At 40.6% G+C, this 25353-nt stretch overlaps 1 protein-coding gene across 2 annotated transcripts in view; it reads right to left on the bottom strand.

Moving 5' to 3' along the window:
* ASIC2 (acid sensing ion channel subunit 2) overlaps positions 1 to 25353 on the bottom strand; it is a 461929-nt gene that overhangs the window by 241832 nt on the left and 194744 nt on the right. The window contains exon 1 of one of the 2 annotated variants that reach the window (XM_075846992.1): positions 7042 to 9109. The exons of the other annotated variant lie outside the window; for it this stretch is intronic. Coding sequence (XP_075703107.1) covers positions 7042 to 7683 — 642 coding nt within the window. The 5' untranslated portion in view covers positions 7684 to 9109. Of the gene's footprint in view, positions 1 to 7041; positions 9110 to 25353 lie in introns of those variants that run through there. 2 annotated transcript variants of the gene reach the window in all.

Raw genomic sequence — 25353 nt, 5'->3', positions numbered from 1 at the left:
TGACTCTCTGGATAAATTGCAAACATTTTAGGCTGTAGACCTTCCCATATTCTAGGGAAAAAAATCTGATATTTGGGATATGAAACTTCCTCAGTAATGCCAGTCACATACATATACACCTATTTGTCTTTTTACTGCCAACAGAACATATATCAAAACCTATACATTCATAGCATTACTACGTAAACTAGCACTATACCACAATCCTAATTTACCATACAACAAAGGGTAGAGATATGGGCACAAAGCCTGTAAAGCAGCACATGTCCTGTGGCTTCATATAACTGAGATATTCTTCTTTAGGAGCAATGCAATATTATTATAAATTGGAGGCATACAAAGGTATAGTATGACTCCATAGAATGTAGTGTACTTACAACATTTTATGACGTAGCAGATGGAGGAGGTTGATCTCTCCTCACACAATAAGGCCTTGGCTCTTTGCTGTCCTACTTGGAGCAGCTATGGTGTGTGCTGAAGTGGGAGAGTGTGGACAAAAAAATAAAACATAACAAAAAGGTACAAAACTTAAGCCTTGATCCACACAGTAATGCCCACTAAACCACATAGAAACGCCCACTTTGGAGTACATTTGCATGTGCTCTGCTCCTTTGAGGTTGGATTCTCACGACAATGCAGCGCAAAACAGGATGGTGGCGAAGTAAGCATGTCGTTTCCGTAGCATTACTGGAATAGCTTTTACCATGTTTTAACAGTTTGGACCAAATCAGTAATAGTGTGAGATGTTGGCAGATCAAATGCCTTATGAATATGCCCTAGCAAACATACAGAATAAACTAGGAGTGCACAGATGACTGGTATATTCAAACTACATATTAGGAGAAGTCCAGGAAAGTCAAACCAGAGCCCATGCATCAGAGTCCGCACATATGCTCATGGCACTATAACAAGGTGTTCTAGACATCTTAAAGGGGTTTTCCACTACCGTACAACTGATGAACTATCCACCGGATAGGTCATCAGTATATTAATGGTGGAGTCCGACACCCAGATCCCGCATCAATCAGCTGCCTCCGGGAACCGGATGTCCATGCTGGAAGCAATTGGCTCCGGTCACGGTATAGCAGCCGAGCTGCAGTACTGTTCAAGTGAATAGGAGTAGAGCTGCAGTTCTGCAGCACGGCCGCTATGCAATGTACGGAGCCAACTGCTTCCGGCTCCGTACATCGCACAATGGGCAATAATATCCGGTGCCTGCAGGCAGCCGGAGCAGCTGTTGGGTCCGGGGATCGGACGCACACCGATCATATACTATACTGATGACCTATACGGTGGATAGGTCATCAGTTGTCCAGTAGTGGAAAACTCCTTTAAGCATTTTCCTATTTAACTAAAACGTTTGGATGGATTTTGCACCTTTGAAGCTGCTTTCACATGGGACTATTTATGGTCTGAATCTTCCGGTTTGAACGTGTATTAATGATGAGTAACCATCAATAAATGGATAGTCAATACAATCTTTCTGGCATGAAAATTTATTGTCATTGTGGCTAATTAGTTTGTCAGGTTATGTAAATAGTTGTCTAATGATTGGTACTGCAGTACGATATATATGGTATTCGGACAATTTAATAATAAACCAGAATCATTCAACGTGTTTTGGAAAGATTGCCATCCTACCGATCTATATAAGACTGCAAAATAATCTGTTCAAAAATAATAAGAAATCATCCTGTGTAAATGCAGCCTAACCTATCTCCTCACTCACTAACTAAGTAGCTTTGTTCCAGTTGTGTTCCAATCGGCAATTACAGTAAGTATTAGACCCAGGTTGAAATACAAAAGAGAATAAAAACTAAAGATCACTGATGAGTCATCTCCGCAGTTATTATAGAATGTACATTTATTTCCTAAAGCACACTATATACAACAGGAAAAAAACACAAAAACAACTCTCCCAGACTATACAGTCCTCTAGAATGAAGCACACGGTTAATTAGGAAATGGCAAACATTTTATTGAAGAGATCTTTAGCCTGACGTAAAACTAAAGAAGGGCTTTAGAAATTATGTAATGTAATAAAGTGACTGATGTGGAGCCTTTTGAAGGAGGAAATCAGTTTTTCACAAATTTGTGTGATCAGGCTACGAGTGAGCAGATAATTACAGAAAACGGTTTTCTGAGTTGCATAAGAAGTAATGGAGACTTTATATTTATCAGTAAAACTCTATAAAAAAAAAAAAAAGCAGTACTTAGTAGCAAAGGCTGGTATCAGACAATAGATTAGGAAGCGCATGGCTTACATACAGGGCTTTCTTCTTCACCTACAGATTTTTGAAGTTCTAAATTACAAGTACGTAATAAAGTGTTTAAATGGCTGTCTAAACATTACAAGTTAGTGGAGCAGAGTTTACATAAAGGTGTAGTAGAGAGAGTAAAGTGGCAGAACGCACTGAAGCTTATTTTTCACAGAACTCTTTTAGAGAAATCTGAATAATAAAATGGGTTTCCAGTCCCAAAAAATTGATGGCCTAGCCTCAGGATAGGCCATCAATATGTGAACGGTCGGAGTCTGTCTCCCAGTACCCCCGCCGATCAGTTTTCTTATGAGCGCTGCTTCCCCTTCATTTCTACTTGCTCACTGTGAAATATCGAGACACTTGTAGCGGCGGTTCACAGTATTACAGCCTTCTTCCGTTGAAGTGAATACAATGAGCTTACAAAGCTTGCCGAGTCATAGAGGTCTCTGTAATCTAGAATGGTAAACTTACCATATTTTTTGAATATGTATAAAAAAAATGTTCATCATTATATAAATTTGCTTAGAAAATTTTCCTGAAGCTCTTAAACTCAAAAGACATTACTCTTAAAAACGGCATGCACAACGCATTTCTTATTAAATACCAGGCCAATAACTCAATGCTGTGCTATGACACTATGTCACTAGTTACCAAAAAAATTCAATTAGATGGTATTCAAATATTGTTTCAATCCATAAAATTAGCTACAGATGTAGCCATCTTTATCTTGATTCAACGCATTAAATACAGTGTCAGGAAACGTTAACTTGACTTTTTCAATAACTTTTGTTGTGCAGTATTTCGCTGCAGCAAGTTCTCAGAGTCAAGATGAACTTGGCTATATCCGTATGTCAGTTCTGTGACTCGTGAGCTGAGAGAATCTCTTATCAAGAGACCTGGAGAATTTTTCAATAGTTCCGAAAAATGGAATAATGTAGAAATTTATTAGATGGAATTTTATTCTTTGTCTGGTTTAGAAAAATCATTTAAATATCTTATTGTGAAATTCTAGGTTAGTAGAGGGGTCCCCCATTCAGACCCCTCATCTACAGGCAAAGTGGAGAGAATCCACTAAAAGCGTCTCTCTCTTTCTGGAGGGTCTGACAGAATATAGTTTTTATGAACACCGCTTTCATGACATCTTGTTGATGGCGCTGGTGAGAACAACTACAGAGAAATTAATTTCACCACATCTGCTTTCTCCATTAGCCAAATTGATTCAGCTTGTGAGAGATTTGGCTATTAGGAATAAGGAAATTGCTTAAAATAAATTTTTTGTAATATTCCGTATAAGTATATCTTTAAGAACCTGGAACATGTCTAAAGGGTAGATTTAGTTATACTCTCCCGCCCGAACTATCATCACACGCGGAGAGATGCTCCAGCATGCTGGGTGGTACAATTCCAAGGCAACCATACGACACCTAAAGAGTATAGTGCATGGGTCCAATCCTGATTAATTGGACCTGGTCACGATACTCTCTGGGCTTCATACTGTTGCCATGGAACTGTACCGCCCAGGATATAGGTTCATCTCTTCACCTGCGATGTTAGTTCAGGGTGGACTGACACTTAAAGGATACCTTCCTTTTCAGAATAAGCGGTTATAAGTGCGTACATGAGGAATAACACTATTTCTAGCCATTATATGACTTGTATTCTGCAAGCTTTAGCAGTTTTCCTCTCTGCAGGTTCCATCTCTAATTCTCAGTTGTCTCTGAGCTAGTGGCAGAATCTAACGGCTATCATGTCTGCCATACACAGCATCTCCTATCTCCTCTCCTATCTCTATCACATATATAGAAGCTGCATCAGCATGGAGGACATTATACAGCAGTAATGAGCAGTGTAGCTGAGAATCCAGCACTGGGGTGACATAGAAATCTTACCAGCACTGCTGTATGTTTCTCACTCTGTTCCTGCTCCCTGCCCATACATATCCCTCATTTCTCGACTCACTCTCTCTCTCTTTGCTCCGTTCTCCTGCACACTCCTCCCCTCTATATAGACTTGTATAGGTCGGCAGTGAAAAGACACCCCCAACAATTCTGCTCTGTAACTAGGGATGGATTTTGCTTAACAGGGGGTGGAAAGCAGATTATAGGAAGGGAGATATCTAGGTGCAGTAACTTCACACAGAATTTGCATGGATAAAACAACTGAATTTTAACAGTAAGTAAATTACAAAGTTGACCTATATCAGGTATACTATTAGATCAGCATAAGTTGTTTGAAAAGTTAGTGTCCATTTAAGATGAAACCCCTAATACGTGGATATCAATGTATATAACAATTTTGATTCAAAAGGTCTCCATGACAACACTGCACCAGAAAGAAACCAGAGCAAGAAATGTAATTAGAACCTGGAAGTTTTACAAATAGGCTTTGGGCCTGTAACTTCAGATAATCATATCACAGCATAGAATATATTAAAAAACTATCTTTCAATATTTAAAGCTGCAAGGACATGCTGGGACTTGTAGTTTTGAAACGGCCACAAGTCGAAGAACACTGATTTAGAGTATAAAAAAAAAATAACAAAATTTGCATTGCATGCTGAAATTAGATGGACTATATGTACAACCATATAAAGCTAAAGAGTATGAACAATGGACTAAATGTTTATGATGAGCTGCTTATCCATCAAACTCGAACACAGTGACACTGTTATACCGCTTGGTAGAAAATTTATATTCTTTATGTGTGACACAGACGCATCTTGTCGTGTTAGTCTAAAAGAAAGAAGATCAATGGTCTCCTGTGAAATTCACGACACAACCGATCAAAGAGATAAAAGAAAATACTCCAGAAGTCAGGTGTCATCTGTCATATTACTGGCACTATGCGGAGCTTTGAAACACTTTTTATTTAACTTTGTAAACTTGAGAATGATCATATGTGAGGATCGGTCTATGGTGCACTGGGGTCATTTATAGGGATTGTACAGTCTCATGTAAATAATGCTGAACTATTCTACCATGAAAAATCCTGCAACTGTATAATATACTCTGGGTTTCTCTTCGTCATGTCGAGAAATCTGCTTGAAACCACAAATGGAAGCATTCCTGCTTACACACGGAGCCTGAAAACCAGGCTTGACCTAATTCTGGTCATACAGCGGATGAAATTGTTACAGTCTAGACCAGTGGTGGCCAAACTCGGTCCTCAAGCTTGGCTAACAGTACACATTTTCCGCACTACCTGGTGGGTGCACAGATGTATAAATTAGTAATCTTTATAAACTCATTAGTGCTATTCTTACAAAGAGGTTACTTTAAAAACATGGACTGTTAGTAGATCTTGAGGACCAAGTTTGAGAACCACTGGTCTGGACAAGCCTCTGCCAAGCACACCTACAGGCATACAAATAGCTCTTCCTTCCTGGACTAATAACTCTTAGTAACGCCAGTGTGAAAGAAGCCTATCAATTTACCACTCTTCCGTCGGAGGAACAGAGGATCTATACATTAAATGGAAAGCAACGGTTCCGTTAGAATTACCATTGATTTTAATGGTAATTCTTTTGTTTCAGTTGCTTTTCGCTTGTCTCCGTTTGTTCGGTTTCCGTTTTTTTGGAAAGAAAACAAAAATTCTGCAGACTGCACTTTTATTTCCGTTAAAAAAAAAACAGAAACCTAGCGAACGGAGACAAACGGAAAGCAACTGATACAAAAGAATTACAACTGAAACCAATGGTAATTCTAACGGAACTGTTGCTTTCCGTTTAATGTATTGATCCTCTCTTCCTCTGACTGAAAAAGAGGTAAAACGATAGGAACGGTAGTGTGAACTTAGCCTTACCTACATTGATCTACCACTGAATATTAAAAGTTTTGTTGTTTTTTTTAAATGCTTACATTCACAGACAGCAAGCTGATACTTTTTGTATTTGCTGTATTAAAAAAAAAACAAAAAAAACCGGTACAACTCCTTTAAATAGTAGTTGAGTACCCTGCAAGCCACACAAGGTCATAAAATTAGTTTTTCTTATGAGGCTCCATGAATGTTATATTGTATTGAGAATATTCAATCGTTTTTCTTATTCCAGAATAATGACAAGCTATTATACGAGAATTTAGAACAATGGCACACAGGATGTGGTGGTCATTGTTTAAGGGTGATATCAAGTATTACACAATAAACATGGATCAACGCAGTCAATAATTAAAACCATGACAGATAAATAAATGCTAAGAATCACCATTAGGTATAATAAATGTAGTATAAAGTTACATAAATGCACTTTACTTTTCAGATATCGAATGTTTTACAAACATATGGTACGTATTATAACTCTTGACTGTGATGCTGGAGATACTGTACACTGCCGGTCTGACACGCTCTATGTGAGGATACATGTACAACTGTCCCTGGCTATTCCTAGTGAGATATATTCTTATATATAATGTTATAGCCTTCCATTTACTACAAAGCACCGGTGTAGAAGATTAAACCACAGAAGAGATTATAGGCAGGTCTGATGACTAAATAAATATTATTTTACTATCAGGAAAGGTAATGTTTTAGTGTATGACTAATCTTAATGGATACACAAGTGGTCCTTTCATAGCCGACATAAAACAATATGAAGGTTTGTATTGCATATATACAGAAAAAGCAAGTGTGAAGAATAATTCGGAATGTAACTGGAATAATAAAAATGCTAATAAATATGATAATATCTTATTTTCTCCGTATGCGAGTGATGCTTTCTACAGACTTCTGGAATGACAATTCTACTAGATGAAAGTGATTTAACAGAATAGGTAATAACACTCACAGTGGAGAAATTGTGTGGGCCACAGGCCTCTCCCCGATATCTACATGAAAGCATCATGTCCTCAAGCTGGTGGCTCAGTCTGTCCATGAAGCCAACACTGATCCCATCAAAGTCCCGAGGTGGCAGAAAAAGCCGGAAATCGGCCAGTTTGTGGAACCACTTCTGTTTGTCCTCGGGCAATAGCTCTGACAAAAGTGGACGAGCTGTACGGTTGGCCAGGAGAAGACCCAACCAGTAACCCGCAAAGTAGAGATCGCTTTTGCTGAGACGGTGAAATCGTACAGGGTTGTTGTTGCAAAGGGTGACAGCGGGAAACACCAGTTCCTTGCTCCATTCCAGTTGCACCCGTGTGTGAGACGGAAATGACAACCAGTAAAGCAGCCTGTTGGATGACCAAGACAATAAGAGTCCCAGCGATGTGAAGAAGGCAAGAAACCAAAATGCTCTTCGTTGAAATGCCAACCTTGGTGAACATATGTATTTCAAGCCATGCAGCTTGGTGTGCTCTATAGAGGGCAGCGATAAGGCACGGCGTTGCTGTGTCCTGGTATAGCATATGGGTGGCACTGCCTGGGCATCTCTTCTGACTGCACCTGAGGGGCAGCTGCCAGCTGGAGCCCGGATCCTCTCTTCTCGAGTCATGACACACCCCCAGGGACTCACCAGCAGGGGGGCATCTCGCACTGGGCATCGGCAGCACAGCTGGGTACCACCACCCCCTCATTCATTCAGTCAAGGGAATGCACAGACTTCTAGCTAAAATGCAATAGACCAGCAAGACCCAGGCTGGCTGCTAGACCTGAGGCGAAGTTGGCATGGCAGAGTAGTCCGTATCACAGCGAGGACCCTAAATGAACCTTCTCCATACAACACCCCCCCCCCTATATCTTATACACTTTTTTTTGTCTCAAATGTCCATCCTTGCTTACATCAAGTTTCCTTAGGTCAATCTCTTGATCAGAAGCGCAAAAAAGTAGAGACAGTCATTTTATCCTTCCATACCTATTTTTGGATAACAGATACCCCCTTAAATGAATGTACGATAATAATACACAAGCAACTGGTTGTCTCCCACACACTTCAGATGTGGAAAGACGTTTCTCCCTTTCTGGGAAGCCAGATTGTCATGACCGTGGGAAGCATTTAGAGAAGAAGTGAAAGGGTAGAAACAATCTCCTTTTTCTTCTGTCGACTCTCAGCTTTCAGAGCAGGTAGCAGGTGAGTAATTAAAAGAGAAACCCTTGACTGAATATCCTGGCACCAAAAAAATGTGTGTGCCAATTCCCACTGCAGATTCTCCTGTTAATTTACGGATCTACCTTAGATGCTTTCCAGGCATGAAGTACTATAGTCTACAGAAACATCACCCTGTCCATTTTGCAGGTCACGAAAAGAAATCTGAAGCATATCGCCCTGCACGGCATCTTCCACTTTCTGTGTTCCCCAAGGATAAACAATCTGGATACAGAATTGAAGTAAATCGGCCATGACAACATCAGAGCATCTTAATATTTCTATAATTTTCTCTGCAGGGTTTCCGAGAAATATTTGCAGTGTGACGGAGCTACCGTCAAGGCTCGAAAGGTTGAAAACTTGGCAGCAATGTATCTGCTCCCAGGTTGATTACCCAAGACACATTGCCTAACTCTGTGCACTCAGTCACTAGACACAAGAGATCCAGCCACACAAATATCCATTCGTTTTATCCAGATCACTCACAGCACTTTACATCCAACAAACTTTGAAATCCAAAGCAGAGCTGGGTTGGGTGAGTTCAGCACTGCGGACAGCTCCGTCAGCATCAGGTCCTAAGCACAAGCAGATGCAGAGCGCTTGCCTTTCCAGCATAAGATGTGTTCACCAGACAGACAGACAGCTCTCAAAGCTTCTGTCTTTCTACCAAAGACATTTCCGTCAGCACTTGATGTTATTTACATACAGTGCTGAATGTCTTGCCTGCAGGGGTGTAATCCAGTGTGAGGGTCAGTCCTGCTAAGTTGTTACAAAGCGCTGGCACGTCATGTGTCCCTCTCGCCGTCTCTGCTGCACACAGGCATCTCTATTTGTGCACCAGTGCAATCCTGCATTACCGTATTTCTGTCAGTACAACAGAGAACTCTGAATTACCAACAAGTCTAGAATAGGAGCCCTTTTACATGATTCAGAGCCTCAGACAGCACAACGCACAATAAATACTATTAATCTCAGGCTATCTATTTGTTTCTATATGACTAATACCCTCATATCCAGGTGGTAGATATTACCTGTGTTGTTCTAAAAAGAAAGGATTTGCCCCCTGGACGCTTAAAATAAAGACTTTCATAAAAGAGAATTATAACGTATCCAAAATAATTGTGAAAATGATGTCAGATTGTTCTTGTTCATGAGGCACATTTCACACAGAAACATAGATAGTTGTCACATGGGCAACCATGAGAAAGTCTAACTATAAATAATCTCTGGATATCATATGTTTTCTTGAGAGCATCGTGAAAATGTTAATTAGATGCAAATTAGTTTATGAGGTTTACTTTTCATTGAACAGGTCTATGGGAAGGAGCAAAGGTGTTACTTGAAGCCCCTGTGCAGACCCAAAAAGGTGACCCCCCCCCCAAGGAAAGCTAGCTCCACCCAGTTGGCTAACTACAGCAAATTAGAATATAGGGAGCCAATTCAACAGTGGGCCATATCTCCGGAACGGGGGGTCAAGGGAAAAAGAAAACAGCGCTGGAATCAGGGAGACTGCGCTATTCAGGTCAGTAAACCAGTTCATCTTATATGACCTAGTGACAGGTCCTCTTTAAAGGGATTGTCCGAGATTTAATGACTTTGTGTTAATGCTTGCAATTTATAAATGTAAATACATTTGTAATATACTTACGTTTTCCAAAGTGGCCCCGTTTCCAGATTCTGCCGTGGGGAACTTGACGGGTGACATCACTCTCTGCTCTGGCCGCTTTGTTGATCTTGAATTCTTTGCCGGGTATACGACATGTCACTTGTGACGTGGTGTATATCGGCTTGTTCTGCTTCACAGCCCGTAACGCGCATGCGCTGTCACTGCTGTTCTCGCGGTCCCTGCTGTTCTCGAGATAACAGCAGGGGCCGCGCATGCGCCGCGCATGCGCATTACAACAGAACAAGCCGATATACACCACGTCACAAGTGACGTGTCGTATACCCGGAAAAGAATTCAAGATCAACAAAGCGGCCAGAGCCAGTGCAGAGAGTGACGTCACCCGTCAAGTTCCCCATGGCAGGATCTGGAAACGGGGCCACTTTAGAAAACGTCAGTATATTGAAAATGTATTTACATTTATAAATTACAAGCATTAACACAAAGACATTAAATCTCGGACAACCCCTTTAACTAATGACATGTCACATGCAGAGAGAGGAAGTGGATCATATATATTTAAGATCTGTTAAGATATTTATTGGAATCAGTTCCCATTTCTGGGGAACATTTACATTGCCGTATTTCCGATATGAGAGGGTTGGTCACGGGTGGCTCTCATAATGAATATTCATGAGGATTTTTTTTATGGATTTATTATTTAAAGCAACCAACCTTTACAAGGGGCAAAATTTATGTATTTTACCATCTTAAAATAATGTCTCTAAGTACTGCTATGACACATTCAACCGACGTAAAAAACACACATTCTTCTCCTTTTGTTGCACTACAAGTATCAGCTGTTGAAAAATTCTGGGACTTGCAGTTTAACAGTAGCTAGTGGGATTACAACATGCCGGACGGTTCTGCAGTAAGGATAAATAAGTCAAAAGCAGCCATTAGATTTTAGCACTTTATAGATCAACACAGCCATGCGATTTTTAGGATAAGAATGCGTATAAACCGGACAGACAGTACCCCCTGAAGTACAAAATGTGACATGTTGCTCAGGGCGGAATGCCGGACTTGCTGCTAAAAAGAATCACTATTTGGGGAAGACCTGTATTTCTCACTATGTCCCTCTGGTCAACTGTGGTGCTCATGTGTGCTGCGTGGAGAGCAGGATCGCATACAAATGTGTGATACTGTGCATAATGTGGACAACTCTGTGTCGTCGTGTGCCACTGCTCCTCCTGGTGGACAGATGAAGATGTGCAGTTTACATTAGCAACGTCAACACGGTTAACTTAAAAGAAAAAGTAAATTAGAAGTAGTGTATGAGACAGCCTCATACTGTTAATTTATAGTCAAATATATCATAAAGTGTATATTGCATTAAATAGCTATTTTATGTTTCTCGTACCCATACAATGTACAGCAAATGGTACTGAGATCATGAGTTTTGTTATATAATTTGATTTCGCACTAGACGGGTAGGATTCAACCTTTCACTTCGCAGCGGTTTCAAAATTCCAACTCCCACCATACGTCAGTGCATGCTGGGAGGTGTAGTTTTGAAACAGATGGGAAGCCACAGGTTGGAGACCACTGCACTATACGCTATACAAAACATTATAGTTTAAAAAATACAGAATAGCCTTTGGGAATAGCCACTTCTCCATAGTTTTACTAACATAGCCAGACTCGCATGCAAAGTAAAGTAAACAGGTTGGCTTTTCTGAGTAGCAGTCCCTGGTGATATTAGATAATGATTTTGAAAACGCTGCCCTTTAAATGCCAGGACTTCAGCACTGAGCAAACGACTTTCAGTTCTGAACTGTGCAGGCGACAAGAGGGTGGCCAAAATCAATGACATTATTTTTGGTCTTTGTTAAAGTATCCTGCTCGAATTGAAAATGGTGGCCTAATGAATGTAGTACAAAAAGAATATGAAAATTATTTTGCCACACACTACTCTTGGCACAGCTGATCTGTCATATGACTGTGTGCACCTGACAACTGTGTAGATAAAGATAGATGATGAACAGCGGATCTTTGCTGGGGTGAAAAAGACCCAACATAGTCAGCTACAAAGTAGAAACCATACTGTAGCGGTGAAAACTGGGGGGCACACACACTGTACAATGTACGATTAGAAAGCGCGCGCAAAAATTATGCAACAGGAAAGGGCAATTTTAAACGAAAAACTGGACATTTGGCCACAGCCCTAAGTGCACTATTCTGGAGAAATGTAAAATATTCTAGCTAAAACTACCGGTGACTTTGGATATAGGGGTGAATTTATTAACTTTTCGACTACAGTTTTCTGGCGTAAAAAAGTTGCAAATGTATCAAAACTTGCAATTTGCGCAAGAAACTGACTGCTGCATGTATGCCGCCCACGCCACTTTTCTGAAAAAAGTAAGCAAGATTAAGCAGGAGGGGGCGGGGGCCTGCCGCAGCCGGACAAATTTACTATAATTTACGCCAGAAACCGAAATAAACGATACCGGAAACCTACGCCAGCTCGTAGCTGGCGTTGATTTCTTTATCGGTCACATGGACAGCCAGGGATGTGCCTAATTTAATAATATACATGTACCTCTTATTAAACTAGGTGCATCTTACACCAGCTATCTCTATATTAAGGCTGGAGTATGAAACGCCAGTCTAAATAAATCTCCCCCAATATGTCCGATACATGTATAGGCAGTGTGGTCACTGATACATGAAATCATTGCCACATAACGTAGGCAGGGTGGATCTGAGGTGTAAATGCACAGTAGCAGGTAGGCCATGTTTTTTAACATCATCATAGTACATTAAAGAGTTTTCCCCTCAGACACCTAAAATAAATCCTTTAAGGTAGGCTATAAGGGTGTATTCAGACGTTGCAGTTGAGGAGTTGATGTGCGGTTAAAATTGCATGAAAAAAACGTATATCTGAAAACCGCATAGGTTTTAACCGCAACCGCATAAGAAAATTCAACAAATCGGAGGAAGAACGTATGCAGTTTTCGCATGCATTTTGTTATGAGTTTTTTTTTACCGCACCTCAACATCTGAATGCACTTAATACTAACATACCAAACAATGAAAGCTTGTTTATACAGTATATTAAGGGATTTCATATAGTCATATCACTAAAGTCACTACCTTTACGAGTCAAAGCAACTAATAATGGAGAAATCAAATTCCTCGGAGAGGTCTGCGTGATAACATTTCATAACCGCGTTCTTTAAATGGATTCTGTATTCTTTAATGAAAGAATACAAGTGCCATGAACGAGTGCTGCATTTGGTTGCTCTCCCCTATTATTTATTGCGGTTACTTATAGAGCGCCAACATATTCTGTAGCGCTGTTCAGAAGTTGTCATCACTCGCTGTCACCGATGGGTCTCACAATCTAAATTCCCTTACTGGATGTTTTTAGAAGTGTGGAAGAAAACTGGAAACTCGGGAGGAAACCCATGCAAACACAGGAAGGACATACAAACGCCATGCAGATGTTGTCCCCCCAAGTGCTGCAAAGCAACAGCGCTACCAAAAGTGCAGCCCATACCGGAAATGCTCCAGCTCACAACCGTTAAGGGAAGTATATTAACAAATTTCTGAATATGCAATTCCTTCTATGCAAGCAAAGGGTCAACGAAGGTGATAAAACCCAAAACTTAGACAATCCAATGGGTTAACAGACAAGAGGGTTCTGATCAGAGACCGATGTATAAAGGCATCTATGTAATGCACCTTCATCTCCCCCACACGAATTGAAATTCAACAGCACATCCAGTAAGTGAGTGCTCCTGTGAAATAGCAAATCTATAATGATAGCGAATAAGATAATTACTATATGGCAAACAGATGCAACAAGAAAACGGAATTTCTCCTAGGTAACATTGCAAATAATTTACAGAAAATTGTGGGTGTACAGCAGACTTGTCAAAATCCTTCACAAGTTATAACATGAATACCTGACCTTGCTATACGTGATGTAATATGGGGAGTCTGTCGACAGCGCATGGAAACTACAGATCTGTTTCTGATGATTTTTAGAAGAATATATTACTACATATGTAGTAATTATAGAACGGATAGCGCGGATTTAGACTTTTGCATTTATAGCGAAAAATCTCCTTTAATAATGAACTTTCTCCAAACCAAACCGTGCCCCCAGCAGCGGACCAGACCCTGCAATCTACTTATGATCTGAGCATGACAAAGGAATAAATATTCACATCTGACAAGAAATTCTGTTCTAATCTCCGGACTCCCAACAGTGGGTTAGAACCGCACCATGTCAATTGCCCCAATAGGGTTGCCCAAATATTTAGTGGTAGTGTGTGCAAATGACCACAGTTTTTAGTTGCACCGGTTGCAAAATGGTGTGTGCTTCTTGGCTACGTGGCATACTACCATTACGTATAGCGGCAGCCTGCTACTTCTGGTTGCATGTTCTCCAAGCCAAACAACCACAAGACCATTTTAAAGATGAATTATTTTTTGGAGGGGGAAGTGTTGCAATTATCACCATTTTCTTCTCTGAAAATTGTAATCTACTTTAAAGATTCAGTGGCGATAATGGATATTTTCTCTCTTTTGGGTCTCCTGGCAAACACAGACCGGAAGAATTGTTTCAGCAAGGGTGATTCTACTAGATAGAGTATATTAAAAAGATGCACGTAATGAGAATACATCTAAGAGGTTGTATGAGAAAAGTGGGTGTGTGTCCCCAAAGAAACTTGTTCATGGGTTGTGAATGGGGTGGAGCGGCAATATTAGTCAGAGCTCGTAGTCAAGAGTGGTTCTGTTTCTGGGGGGGGGGGGGGGGGTGGAGACCCTTTCATTTTCTAATTTCACACAACCCCTTTAATATCTGTACTAGAACTTTCAATAGAAAAATAAATAAAAAGTAGAGAAGTTTCTTTGACTACAATTGGTGAAAATATATAAGCTTTGTGTCTATAATTTAGTATCCAGTCACTCAGAGAGCCAGGACCTCATTACCTGGAAGACCAGTAGCTTTATCACGATACTAAAAATGTTATTTATGTGCATCGCAGTGCAGAAGTTCTGTTGCCTGCAGAGAATATTACCTATAATCGACAAATATTTCTTGTAAATGTTTCATTTACTTCTCGTCATTGGGTTTGTTACTCTCAGGACTTTTTCGATGTCTTGCAGCCAGGCACACCCAATAGTACATAACACGGCCTTCCTTTCACAGAGCCATAGTTCATCTCTGTATGTGAAAGTCTCTAAATCACTGCTGTGCGCACACATCCCATTTATGTGTGGTGTATATCAGAGGTGGAGATGCTCCAGCCTCTGTCAGACTGCGCCGGGCTCACATCCAAATCTCAAATACAAAAGGGTAATCTCTGTAGAGCCATCACATAGCTGGCCATTCTGGCTCTATGCTGCTGCAATTGTACCTGTTGCCTACACTCATAGCAATATTCACGACAGAGCAACCTACAAATCCACAATGATCCTGTTAGTGGATCCATTTAAGCAGTGTTCCCCTTCATTGGCTTGTGAACCACAAGTTGCTCTCTGACTCTTACATGTGGGCTCCCCAGATGCAGCCAGCTACAAATACTATTACGCACTTGTGACACCAGAGATATCATAGCAATTCTACAACTTAGGACCAAAACCACATCACACTGGCAGTTAACACTGGGGTAAATGCCATATCACTCGGTCATATCCTTAATAAGTTTTTCACCCTTTTAATATTCAGTGCGGCTCAGCATCATCTGTCGTATTTTAAAATATCTTGCAACCTGCAACAGGTTGGGGACCTCTGATTTAGAGCAATGCATACATAAATAGGTACAGGTATTTGCCATTATGGAATTGTAACGCTTATTCCATATGCAAGTAATGCAAGTATATAAGTACAATTTACATAGTACAACTTCCCTGCAGCAACCACCTGTAGAGAAACACTTTCTCAATTGTCCTAGATTGCCTAAAAACAGGCAAGGGTGGGAATGCCCTCAAATGATAAAAAAGAAGCATAACTTACCTGTTAAATCCCCAGGTGCTCCAGCAAGTCTCTGTCTATGAAGCTGCAGCAATGACTTCATGTCGACACTCTGGACCACTGCAGCCAATCACCAATGCAACAGATGTTGAAAGGGTGAAAACTGTATTAAGGATATAACCGAGTGATATGGCTGCAGAGGTAACACGTGTTAACATGACGTAATAGCTACAGCACAGTAAACAGAGACAAGCGGCTGCACCGGAATAGTGGAGTTGGAGCATCGGGAGATTAAGTCCGGGTTCCCGCGTAGCGTAAACGCTGAGGAAACGTTAATTGTCCTGCGGTGCGGATTTTAATTGATTTTCTGTTGTGGGTCTTCCCCACTGAATTCAATGGGGATGCAAATCCCTCAACCGAAAGCCAAGTGTTACAAGTGTTACGACTTTAGCGTCGTATTCGCAGCGATTACGTCGCAAAAATCGCAACTACTAAAAAAAACAAAAACCTAAACATACTTACCCAGAAGTCTGTGTTTCTTAATCCAGTCCGGCTTCCTGGGATGACATTACATCCCATGTGACTGCTGTAGCGGTCACATGGACTGCAGCTTCCTCCAGAAAGACCGGACTGCACAAGAGGGACGCGTCGCCATAACAACGGCCTAGGTAAGTATGAGTGTTTTTTACTGCTGCTTTCCGCAGCGAAAAATTCGTCCGAAAAAACTTGATTTTTCAGACGGAATGTACTGCAGGTTCAAGGTCGGACACGCTGCGTGATTTTTACACAGCGTATCCGACCCGTGGGAACCCGGCCTTTACAGGTAAGTTATGCTTCTTTTATTATTTGATAGCATCGCTCGTTTCTTGGTGATCCTGGACAACTCCTTTTTTTTTTATTGTGTAGAAAATTAATCTTACCATAATTCTTGCTCCCAGCAATTTTTCTTTTGTTCTGTGCTCCAATGCATCTAAAACAAAAAATGAAGCAGCTTTCCTGCATAAAAATACCCAAATTGTTTTGTGTCTACAGCTCTATTGCAGATCTATGTATCTCCGTGGTTACAGACTACAAACAAACCATGTGTGTAGTCTAACCGTGTAGTCATGTATTAAGCTTTTACTTCCTGATTTGCCTCAGAGCGGGTTGGTATTATTCACACACGGCATATACTATATTAAATTTCATTTTCTCACAGAAATCAGAGCTTGTATAGCCATGTCAGTTTTGAAGTGGCAGGGGTGAAGAGACGTGGGCACACATACTAGAGCATTAAAAGTAGGGAGATATTGTAGGGGTGAGAAAGTTCGCTTCATAAGGATTGCCCACTGAGCTTTGAACTTGCAGGCATGTCAGATAAAACAGACAGTGGAAGTTGATCATCTCTAGATACATATCTAATAATCATACATCCTTTAAAGATGGCAAAAGATTTTGGTGTTATTGTTCGGTACATAATTCAATTTGCGGTCATTGCAGTTCCTCATATTAATAATGCACTTTGGAAATGAAAATACATCTGATGCACTTAGCAAGAATAGAAATGTTGAAGAGCAGATGCTTCCAGCTCTCTTTGACATTTAATACTTCACTGAGCACAGGGATATGTGAGAAAAGTTCACATAAATTAAAGTCCATACATAGTTTTATCAAGGTAAAAAAAAAAAAAGTTCCCCATTGTAATTATTCATTCGGGAGATCCTTCATTCTCAATGAACTTTTTTGTTTTCTTCTTCTTTTATTATTTGTTAGTCCATTGTAACAGATGCAGTAGCCAGCGGCACAATGATTGGTGATACACATAGGTTGTATAGTTCTTCTACCACACAGGTTGTATAGTTCTTCTACCACACAGGTTGTATAGTTCTTCTACCACACAGGTTGTATAGTGCTTCTACCACACAGGTTTTATAGTGCTTCTACCACACAGGTTGTATAGTTCTTCTACCACACAGGTTGTATAGTTCTTCTACCACACAGGTTGTATAGTGCTTCTACCACACAGGTTGTATAGTTCTTCTACCACACAGGTTGTATAGTTCTTCTACCACACAGGTTGTATAGTGCTTCTACCACACAGGTTGTATAGTTCTTCTACCACACAGGTTGTATAGTGCTTCTACCACACAGGTTGTATAGTGCTTCTACCACACAGGTTGTATAGTGCTTCTACCACACAGGTTGTATAGTTCTTCTACCACACAGGTTGTATAGTTCTTCTACCACACAGGTTGTATAGTTCTTCTACCACACAGGTTGTATAGTTCTTCTACCACACAGGTTGTATAGTTCTTCTACCACACAGGTTGTATAGTTCTTCTACCACACAGGTTGTATAGTGCTTCTACCACACAGGTTGTATAGTGCTTCTACCACACAGGTTGTATAGTGCTTCTACCACACAGGTTGTATAGTTCTTCTACCACACAGGTTGTATAGTTCTTCTACCACACAGGTTGTATAGTGCTTCGATCCCACTGCCGCAAGGCTGGAAGGGATCGCCTTGGTTTCTCAGCTATCTTTTTTTTAATAAGGCCAATTTTTAAGAGGGTGTGTTAGGGTGTGTTCAGGGACGACCAGTAGGGTACATCTTGATCATTTTTGTTTTTTTAAACTGGTTACCGACCGCTGGCTGTGTATTTACGACCAGCGGTCAGGGTCCTTAAAACTTAACTTGCTGCCCGAGCTGTCGCTGCTTCGGTCATCTCCGATCTCTTTTACACAGCACTCAATGAGCGCTGTGTATAGGAATAGAGGCAGCGACCGCGCTGCTGTCTCTATTGGTCCTGGTGATCACGTGTGGTCACATCATCGCCGGGTGCCGTTACAGACAGACTGCTGATGGGTCTTACTAGACCCAGCACAGCCCTATTAGTGACAGTAGTCACTATGAAAGGGCTGATTTCCCCTGTAAATGGGGCTGCTGTGCAGCTCCAGTTACAGTGGAAAAAGATGGGGTAAAAGAAAGAAAAAAAAAATAATAAAGTTCCACGATAGTCTTTTTTTACCTTTGAGGGACAGACCATAGTAATAAAAAAATAAAAGTAAAGTGCAAATTTTTTTATAATAAATACACCTAAAATACCCACCCCCAAAAAAACTTTCCCCCCGCCAATCATTGCCGTAACGCTAGCCCTGACCCAATTACCCTAATACAGACATGTAATATATTGAAATTTACAGTAGATAATGACGATCACAAATAAAAGGTCTATTTTAGGGTAAAACTATGTTATTACCAAAAAAACAAGTTGAAAAGTAGAAAAGCTTATTTTTTTACTATTATTTTCAAACTTTAAGCCTAAAAATTCTAAAATAGCAAAAAGGATGTGTATAAAAATGATAACAAAAAGAAACCTGCATTGTCTACGGAAAAAACATTGCAAAAATCACGTCGCTAGCCCGACAAATAAAAAAATTATAGCCATTTAACTAACGCGTGCTAAAAATGCCTAAACAGTGTCTGGTCCTGAAGGCTCAAAATAGCCCGGTCCTGAACTGGTTAAACCATTATCTCACTAAATAGTATTCTGGATAGGAACTTATATAAATACTATTCATGTGAAAAAAAAACAACGACCTTATATACACATATATATGAACCAACAGAGAGTAGCAGCATTCAAAAGAAATTCAAATATGTTAGCGGGTGCACAGTAGGTAATCCTGATCCAAGGATTATGAAATATTTTTGAAGAAATCTTGCAGCACTCCAGTGATAAAGGTAAATGTGGTTTTATTCAAATATATATATATATACACATGACTTTCTACAAGATTTTGGAGTTAGTCTGGAAATTTTTGCTCATTCATCTAGAAGAGCATTTGTGAGGTCAGACACTGATGTGGATGAGAAGGTCTGGCTCGCAATGTCCGTTATAGTTCATCCCAAAGGTGTTGGATGGGGTCGAGGTCAGGGCTCTGTGTGGGCCAGTCACGTTCTTACACACCAAACTCACCCAACCATGTCTTAATGGATCTTACTTTCTGCACTGGGGCACAGTAATGCTTTGAGCTCTAAGCCTCATAGAACTGAATGGTAGTTACGGAAACCAAGTAGCTCGCATGCTATGCTGCTTCCATAATTGCCATTCACTACTATAGGAGTTACGGAAACAGTGTAGCTCAGCGAGTTACGCTGTTTTCTATTTCATAGTCAGGATTCAGACACGTCCGCCGTAACACACAGCGGTAGAACAGGGTTTAGGGGGACCCGTTCTAGAGATATATGCGGGTCCCAGAGGTGGGACCCGCATCTATATGACATTTATGGTAGGCAGGATTATCCAGGGGACTACCTCATGCTGATAGGTCAGCATCAGAGGCAGCTCTGCCCATTAAGAATCACTCGCGGCCAAACCCACTTGGCTAGCCAGTGGCTCATTTCCATATTAGTTGCTAAATAAAGAGGGGTCCATAGCTCAGCAACGGGGGGGGGGGGGGCCCAAGTACAGGACAAATACCGCTGGACTCACAGACACAGCGGCTATTAGGTGAGACTACTAACTCACTTTGTAGGACCTACTGTAGTGACAGGTCCTCTTTAAAAACCCTTATAGTAAAAGCTAATAGTAATGTACTAATAACGCCTTATGACTAAGCCTATGATTTTAGTTAATATGTATATTCAGGGCTAAAAGTTTTATAAAGTTCAAATGAATATGACCAAAGCTGGTGATGAGGGAAGGTCAGCCTGTCTAAAATGGAAAATTACAAGTGTATCATGTTAGAAAAAATAATGTTGATAATAGCTTAACCGCCCCAATATAATTCACAAGGGAACCCCAGCTAGCAAGTTGTTATTTGCAGGCAATTAAAACTGAAGTGATGAGCGAGGGATGTTAAGGGAGTACTTATGCCATGTAGTTAAGTCATATTTTATAGGACAAGTCATTGAGGTCAATTGACTGATCTCAAATTATGTCTCCTCTGCCTATTTAACTCTACCCGCCCTCCCGGCAACGGCAAGAACCAAGTGTTCAGTATGAAGTGATGTATTGTTAGCGGTTTTATCACTTTGCAAGCTATAGGTAGATGTAAATCCATAACCTATAACCACTTCTAATATCCTAGATTCCTTACATGGCGTTTTTGCAGCATTTTTTTAGTGTTAGTGGCATCTTTTTCAAAACGCAGCATGCTCTGAGTATGCCACTTTTCAAGCATTTTTCCCTTAGGCTTCTCTGAAAGACTTATAAAGCACCAGAAAATCGAATTGTACAAAACCAGAAAAATAAAAACCACGGCAAAACAAGCAAGGAAAAGCGCTGGAGATTCATGGTGTTTTTTTCAGGTGCTTAAAAAAGTTTAAAAAAAATAGTGTGTGTGAATGAGGCCTTAGATTTTTTTTCTTCTTTTTGGATCCGCTCCTGTGTTTGGCTCAAAAAGCTGCACGCGTTAGTCCAGCCTTAAAGAAGATTTATAATTCTGGGCGAACCCTTCAAAGAGGATCTGTCATCAGGTCCACCTTCCTATTAATCATAAAGGTGCAAAAAAATATTGTGATCAAAGAATAGATCGGACTCATCCCAATCAGTTTCTGTAGTGATTGACTGCTGGCTGCTGCTTATCTGTATACTCAGCAGCCGTCAATCAATGTGAGAAAGGCGGGAGGGGTGTGCTCACCTCATGAATATATCAGACTTATAACTCTTAGTCCGGTGTATTCTTTGATCGCTCCAATTACCCAAGTGGTACAATATTTTTTAATAGGAGAGCAGACCTGTCCCCATACTATGCTGCCCTTACATAAGGCAGCATAGTCTTAAGACAGATCTGCTTTAAAAAGAGCAAACCAGCACTGGCAAAGGAACCAACATTGGCCCTATTTCCAATATTAAGTCCATTTAGTTGCTGTAACCTGTGATACAGTCAGGTCACATATTTCATATCATTAGAAACCCTATGACACCAACAGTTTTACAAAGATAGATCATCTTATTTTTTTGTAAACAAAAAAACCTTGGAGCGCATTAAAAGCATTGGGACCACGGCAATAATCTTATTGACCACCATAAAGAGAAATGGATCTCAGAGAAAGTGAGCAACTCCCAACTCTGCCTGTGGTCAAGTTTTCCATGTGTCCTGTTATGGGATTTGTTCCCACTTTTGGTGAAGAAAAGAGAAAGGAGAACAAATCCTTCCAATGCTAGTGTGCGTGCAACCTGACACTTCCTTGTAAAAGTAAACAGGTAAATCAGACATCTTATCAGATACTCGAAGAACAGTGTCGACTCATCAGAACATGAAGACAAACCCTTTCAGCCATAACACAAGAGGTCTCAACCTACGTTCAGGCAAAATTGATAAAGAAAGTCTAACCTTCACCTTAGGGCTCATTCAGACGAGCGTGAACCTCGTCCGTGTGACGGCCGTTGTTTACAAACTCATGTACTTCAATAGGGCCATTCACACGACAGTTGTTTCAACGGAGCGTGTGAAGGGTCTGTGAAAAAATAGGACATGTCCTATTTTTTGTGCTCGTCACGCATCCCTCCATAGACGCTAGTCTATGGGGGATGCCTGATAATGCGTCCCGCATGGATCCACCTCGGATGTGAAAAACTGCAGTTTTTCACGTCCGAGATTGGCTACGTTCGTCTGAATGTAGCCTTATGAGAAAACACAACACATTCGCGGCATGTATATGGTATCCGAGCTAAAACTACTATGAATTTCTAGATAAGAAACTCTGAGACCACTTTTATTTCACTCTATAAATGTTTGTGCTTTTCATGTTGTAATAAGTAAAACTCTATTGTCTTAGTTATAAAAACAAGAAAAACCAAACCCTGCAAGAATAAAATAATTTTGCTCCAAAACAAACTAATTTCCTCTAGGTTTATAGCTTAACTATCCGTGACCTGAAAGGAGATTTCTACATAATTGCCCTAATAATGCAGAATGCGTCTTCCAACATAAATGCATTGCCGCAATAGGTCACCAATGTCACGACAACAAGATTGAGGCGGCACTATGCTGGCACTGGATGCACAGTGAGAAGAGGAGTCTAAAGTAAGGCTTCGTTCAGATCTGTGTCGGGACTCCGTTCATTGGTTCCGTCTGAGCTTTCCGTCAAAGGAACCCATGAACGGAATCCAAACGGAAACCATAGGTTTTCCGTTTGCATCACCATTGATTTCAATGGTGACGGATCAGGTGCAAATGGTTTCCGCTTGTCACCGTTGTGTAAGGGTTCCGTCATTTTGACAGAATCAATACTGTAGTCGACTGCGCTATTGATTCCATCAAAACGACGGAACCCTTACAAAACGGTGATAAACGGAAACCATTTGCTCCGGATCCGTTACCATTGAAATCAATGGTGATGCAAACGGAAAACCTAAGGTTTCCATTTGGATTCTGTTCATAGGTTCCCCTGACGGGAAGCTCCAACGGAAGCCATGAATGGAGTCCCGACACAGATGAGAACGAAGCCTTATTTGAAACACCAATAGGTGGTAAAACCTGAATAGAAAATACGTATAAGTAACAAAAAAAATTATAAAAACAAACAGTAAAACCTATGCATACTGTAGTGTGCAGTCTTTTCTGGGCACCAAATACTAATACCATACCAAACATAAAAGATACTCCGCAGCTTCATGTCATTGTGCAACTTAAACTGGCCACGAATATTAGAGATTTGTTGGCTAATTCTGGTTCAAGAGCATTCGCTGACAATCCAATATACAAGGGAACAGGTTGACTGTCTCAAAACGCCTCCGGTCCGGGGATGCAAAGAATATGTGGGCTGGATTACAATCTATCCAATTCTTTGTTTCTTCTAGAGATCAGCGAAACCACATCTCTCGCCTCGCCTATTAAAAAAACATTCCCATTTGGCAGCGCTAAATGGTCTCCGGGGGGAAATTATTAAAGGGGTTATCCGGTTTATTGAAATTGATGGCCTATCGTTAGGATAGGCCATTAATATAAAATTTGTGAATGGGACAGTGGTGCAATAACTTAGACGGGCGCTACAAATGTAACGGAGCGTGCAAGCACAACCCAGGAGAAAAGAACCATGTGAGCAATGAAGAGGCTGCGGCTTCTTCAAACAACTGGTTAGCGGGGGTGTCGACAGTCAGACCCCACCGATTTAGAAATTGATGGCCTATCTTAAGGATAGGCAACCAATTTTCATAACCCAGATAAACCCTTTCTCACTGGCGTTTCTTACACTGGTCTTAATCAAAAAATGCTAGAGTAAGATGCACCTAATTTATGAATAGGTGCACACCTCGTAATAAATTAGGCCCATCTTTGGCTGCCTCTGTGCCAGAAAATTTAAATTCGTGGCAGTAAATTTTTGGGTGAAAATTATAGCAGAATTATTTGGCTGGTTATTGAACCGCCCATAATATTTTTTAAAGTGGAGGATTTAAAAAAAAACACAAAAAGTTTGCGCAAAAAAATTAGTTTTGTGCTAATTGTGACTTTCTACTGCAGAAAACTGGCATAGAGTATTTATTAAATCCCCCCATAAAGTTTATACGGAAAATGGCTGTAGGTTCAGTTATCTACGTATATTGTCAACTTTACTTTAGAAGATTTACAGCAGATGAATAACGAAAATTCTAGTTAATCTGTCTGTTTCACTTTTATGGGGTTTTCCGGTTTTATGTAAAGCTTATTCATTACCTAATGAAGTGTTCTGCAACTTTCTAATATACTTTGTGTTTCAATTAATCAGCATTTTGAATATCTCTGCTTGCTGATAGTGGGTGAAGAAATCCGTTTATATCCAGAAGCTGAAACCTCTAAGGGCCAGTTCACACTGAGTTTTTTTTACACAGGGGGAAACCGCGTCGGAAAAGGCGCCAAAAAACGGCAGAAAATGACTCCCATTGATTTCAATGGGAGGCGAAGGCGTTTTTTCACGCGAGCGGAAAAACCGGCTCGAGGGAAAAAGAAGGGACATGCCCTATCTTCGGGCGTTTACGCCTCTGACCTCCCATTGACATAAAAAAAAAGCGTATTTCGCGAAAATCGGCATCCAGGTAGAGGAAAATCTGTCTCAAAATTCCAAACGGATTTTCCTCTGCAAACGGGTCCTCCTGCAAAAACTCAGTGTGAACCCAGCCTAAATGTCTAGCCCTGCTCATAGCAGAGAGGTGAATACAAATGTATCCAGTCCAGGCAATCCTCTGTAAACGAAATACATCAGCAGCAATAATCCAGTCTTCTGTAATGATAATTGCTACAATGTATTCATGTCTGTTCACACGGGTCAGATTTGCCATAGGCAAATTCGCCATGTATTTACTACAGGATCCGTGGCAGAAATCCAAAACTTAATTTCGATTTCTGCCACGACGAGGATAAGCCCCATTTAATAAAGCGAATCCACTAGTTTTTCTGGGCGGAATCCACGGGAACGCTCCAGCCTCAAAAATCTGAGGTTGCATGGGATGCAAATTATTAACAAATTTTATGCAGATAGGGGCTGATCAGTAAAATCAAAGTATGTACCCTTATTTGTTTG

This window comes from Rhinoderma darwinii, chromosome 13 (assembly GCF_050947455.1).
Source record: "Rhinoderma darwinii isolate aRhiDar2 chromosome 13, aRhiDar2.hap1, whole genome shotgun sequence".
Classification (NCBI taxonomy): Eukaryota; Metazoa; Chordata; class Amphibia; order Anura; family Rhinodermatidae; genus Rhinoderma; species Rhinoderma darwinii.
This window is presented reverse-complemented; position numbering and strand designations above follow the sequence as displayed.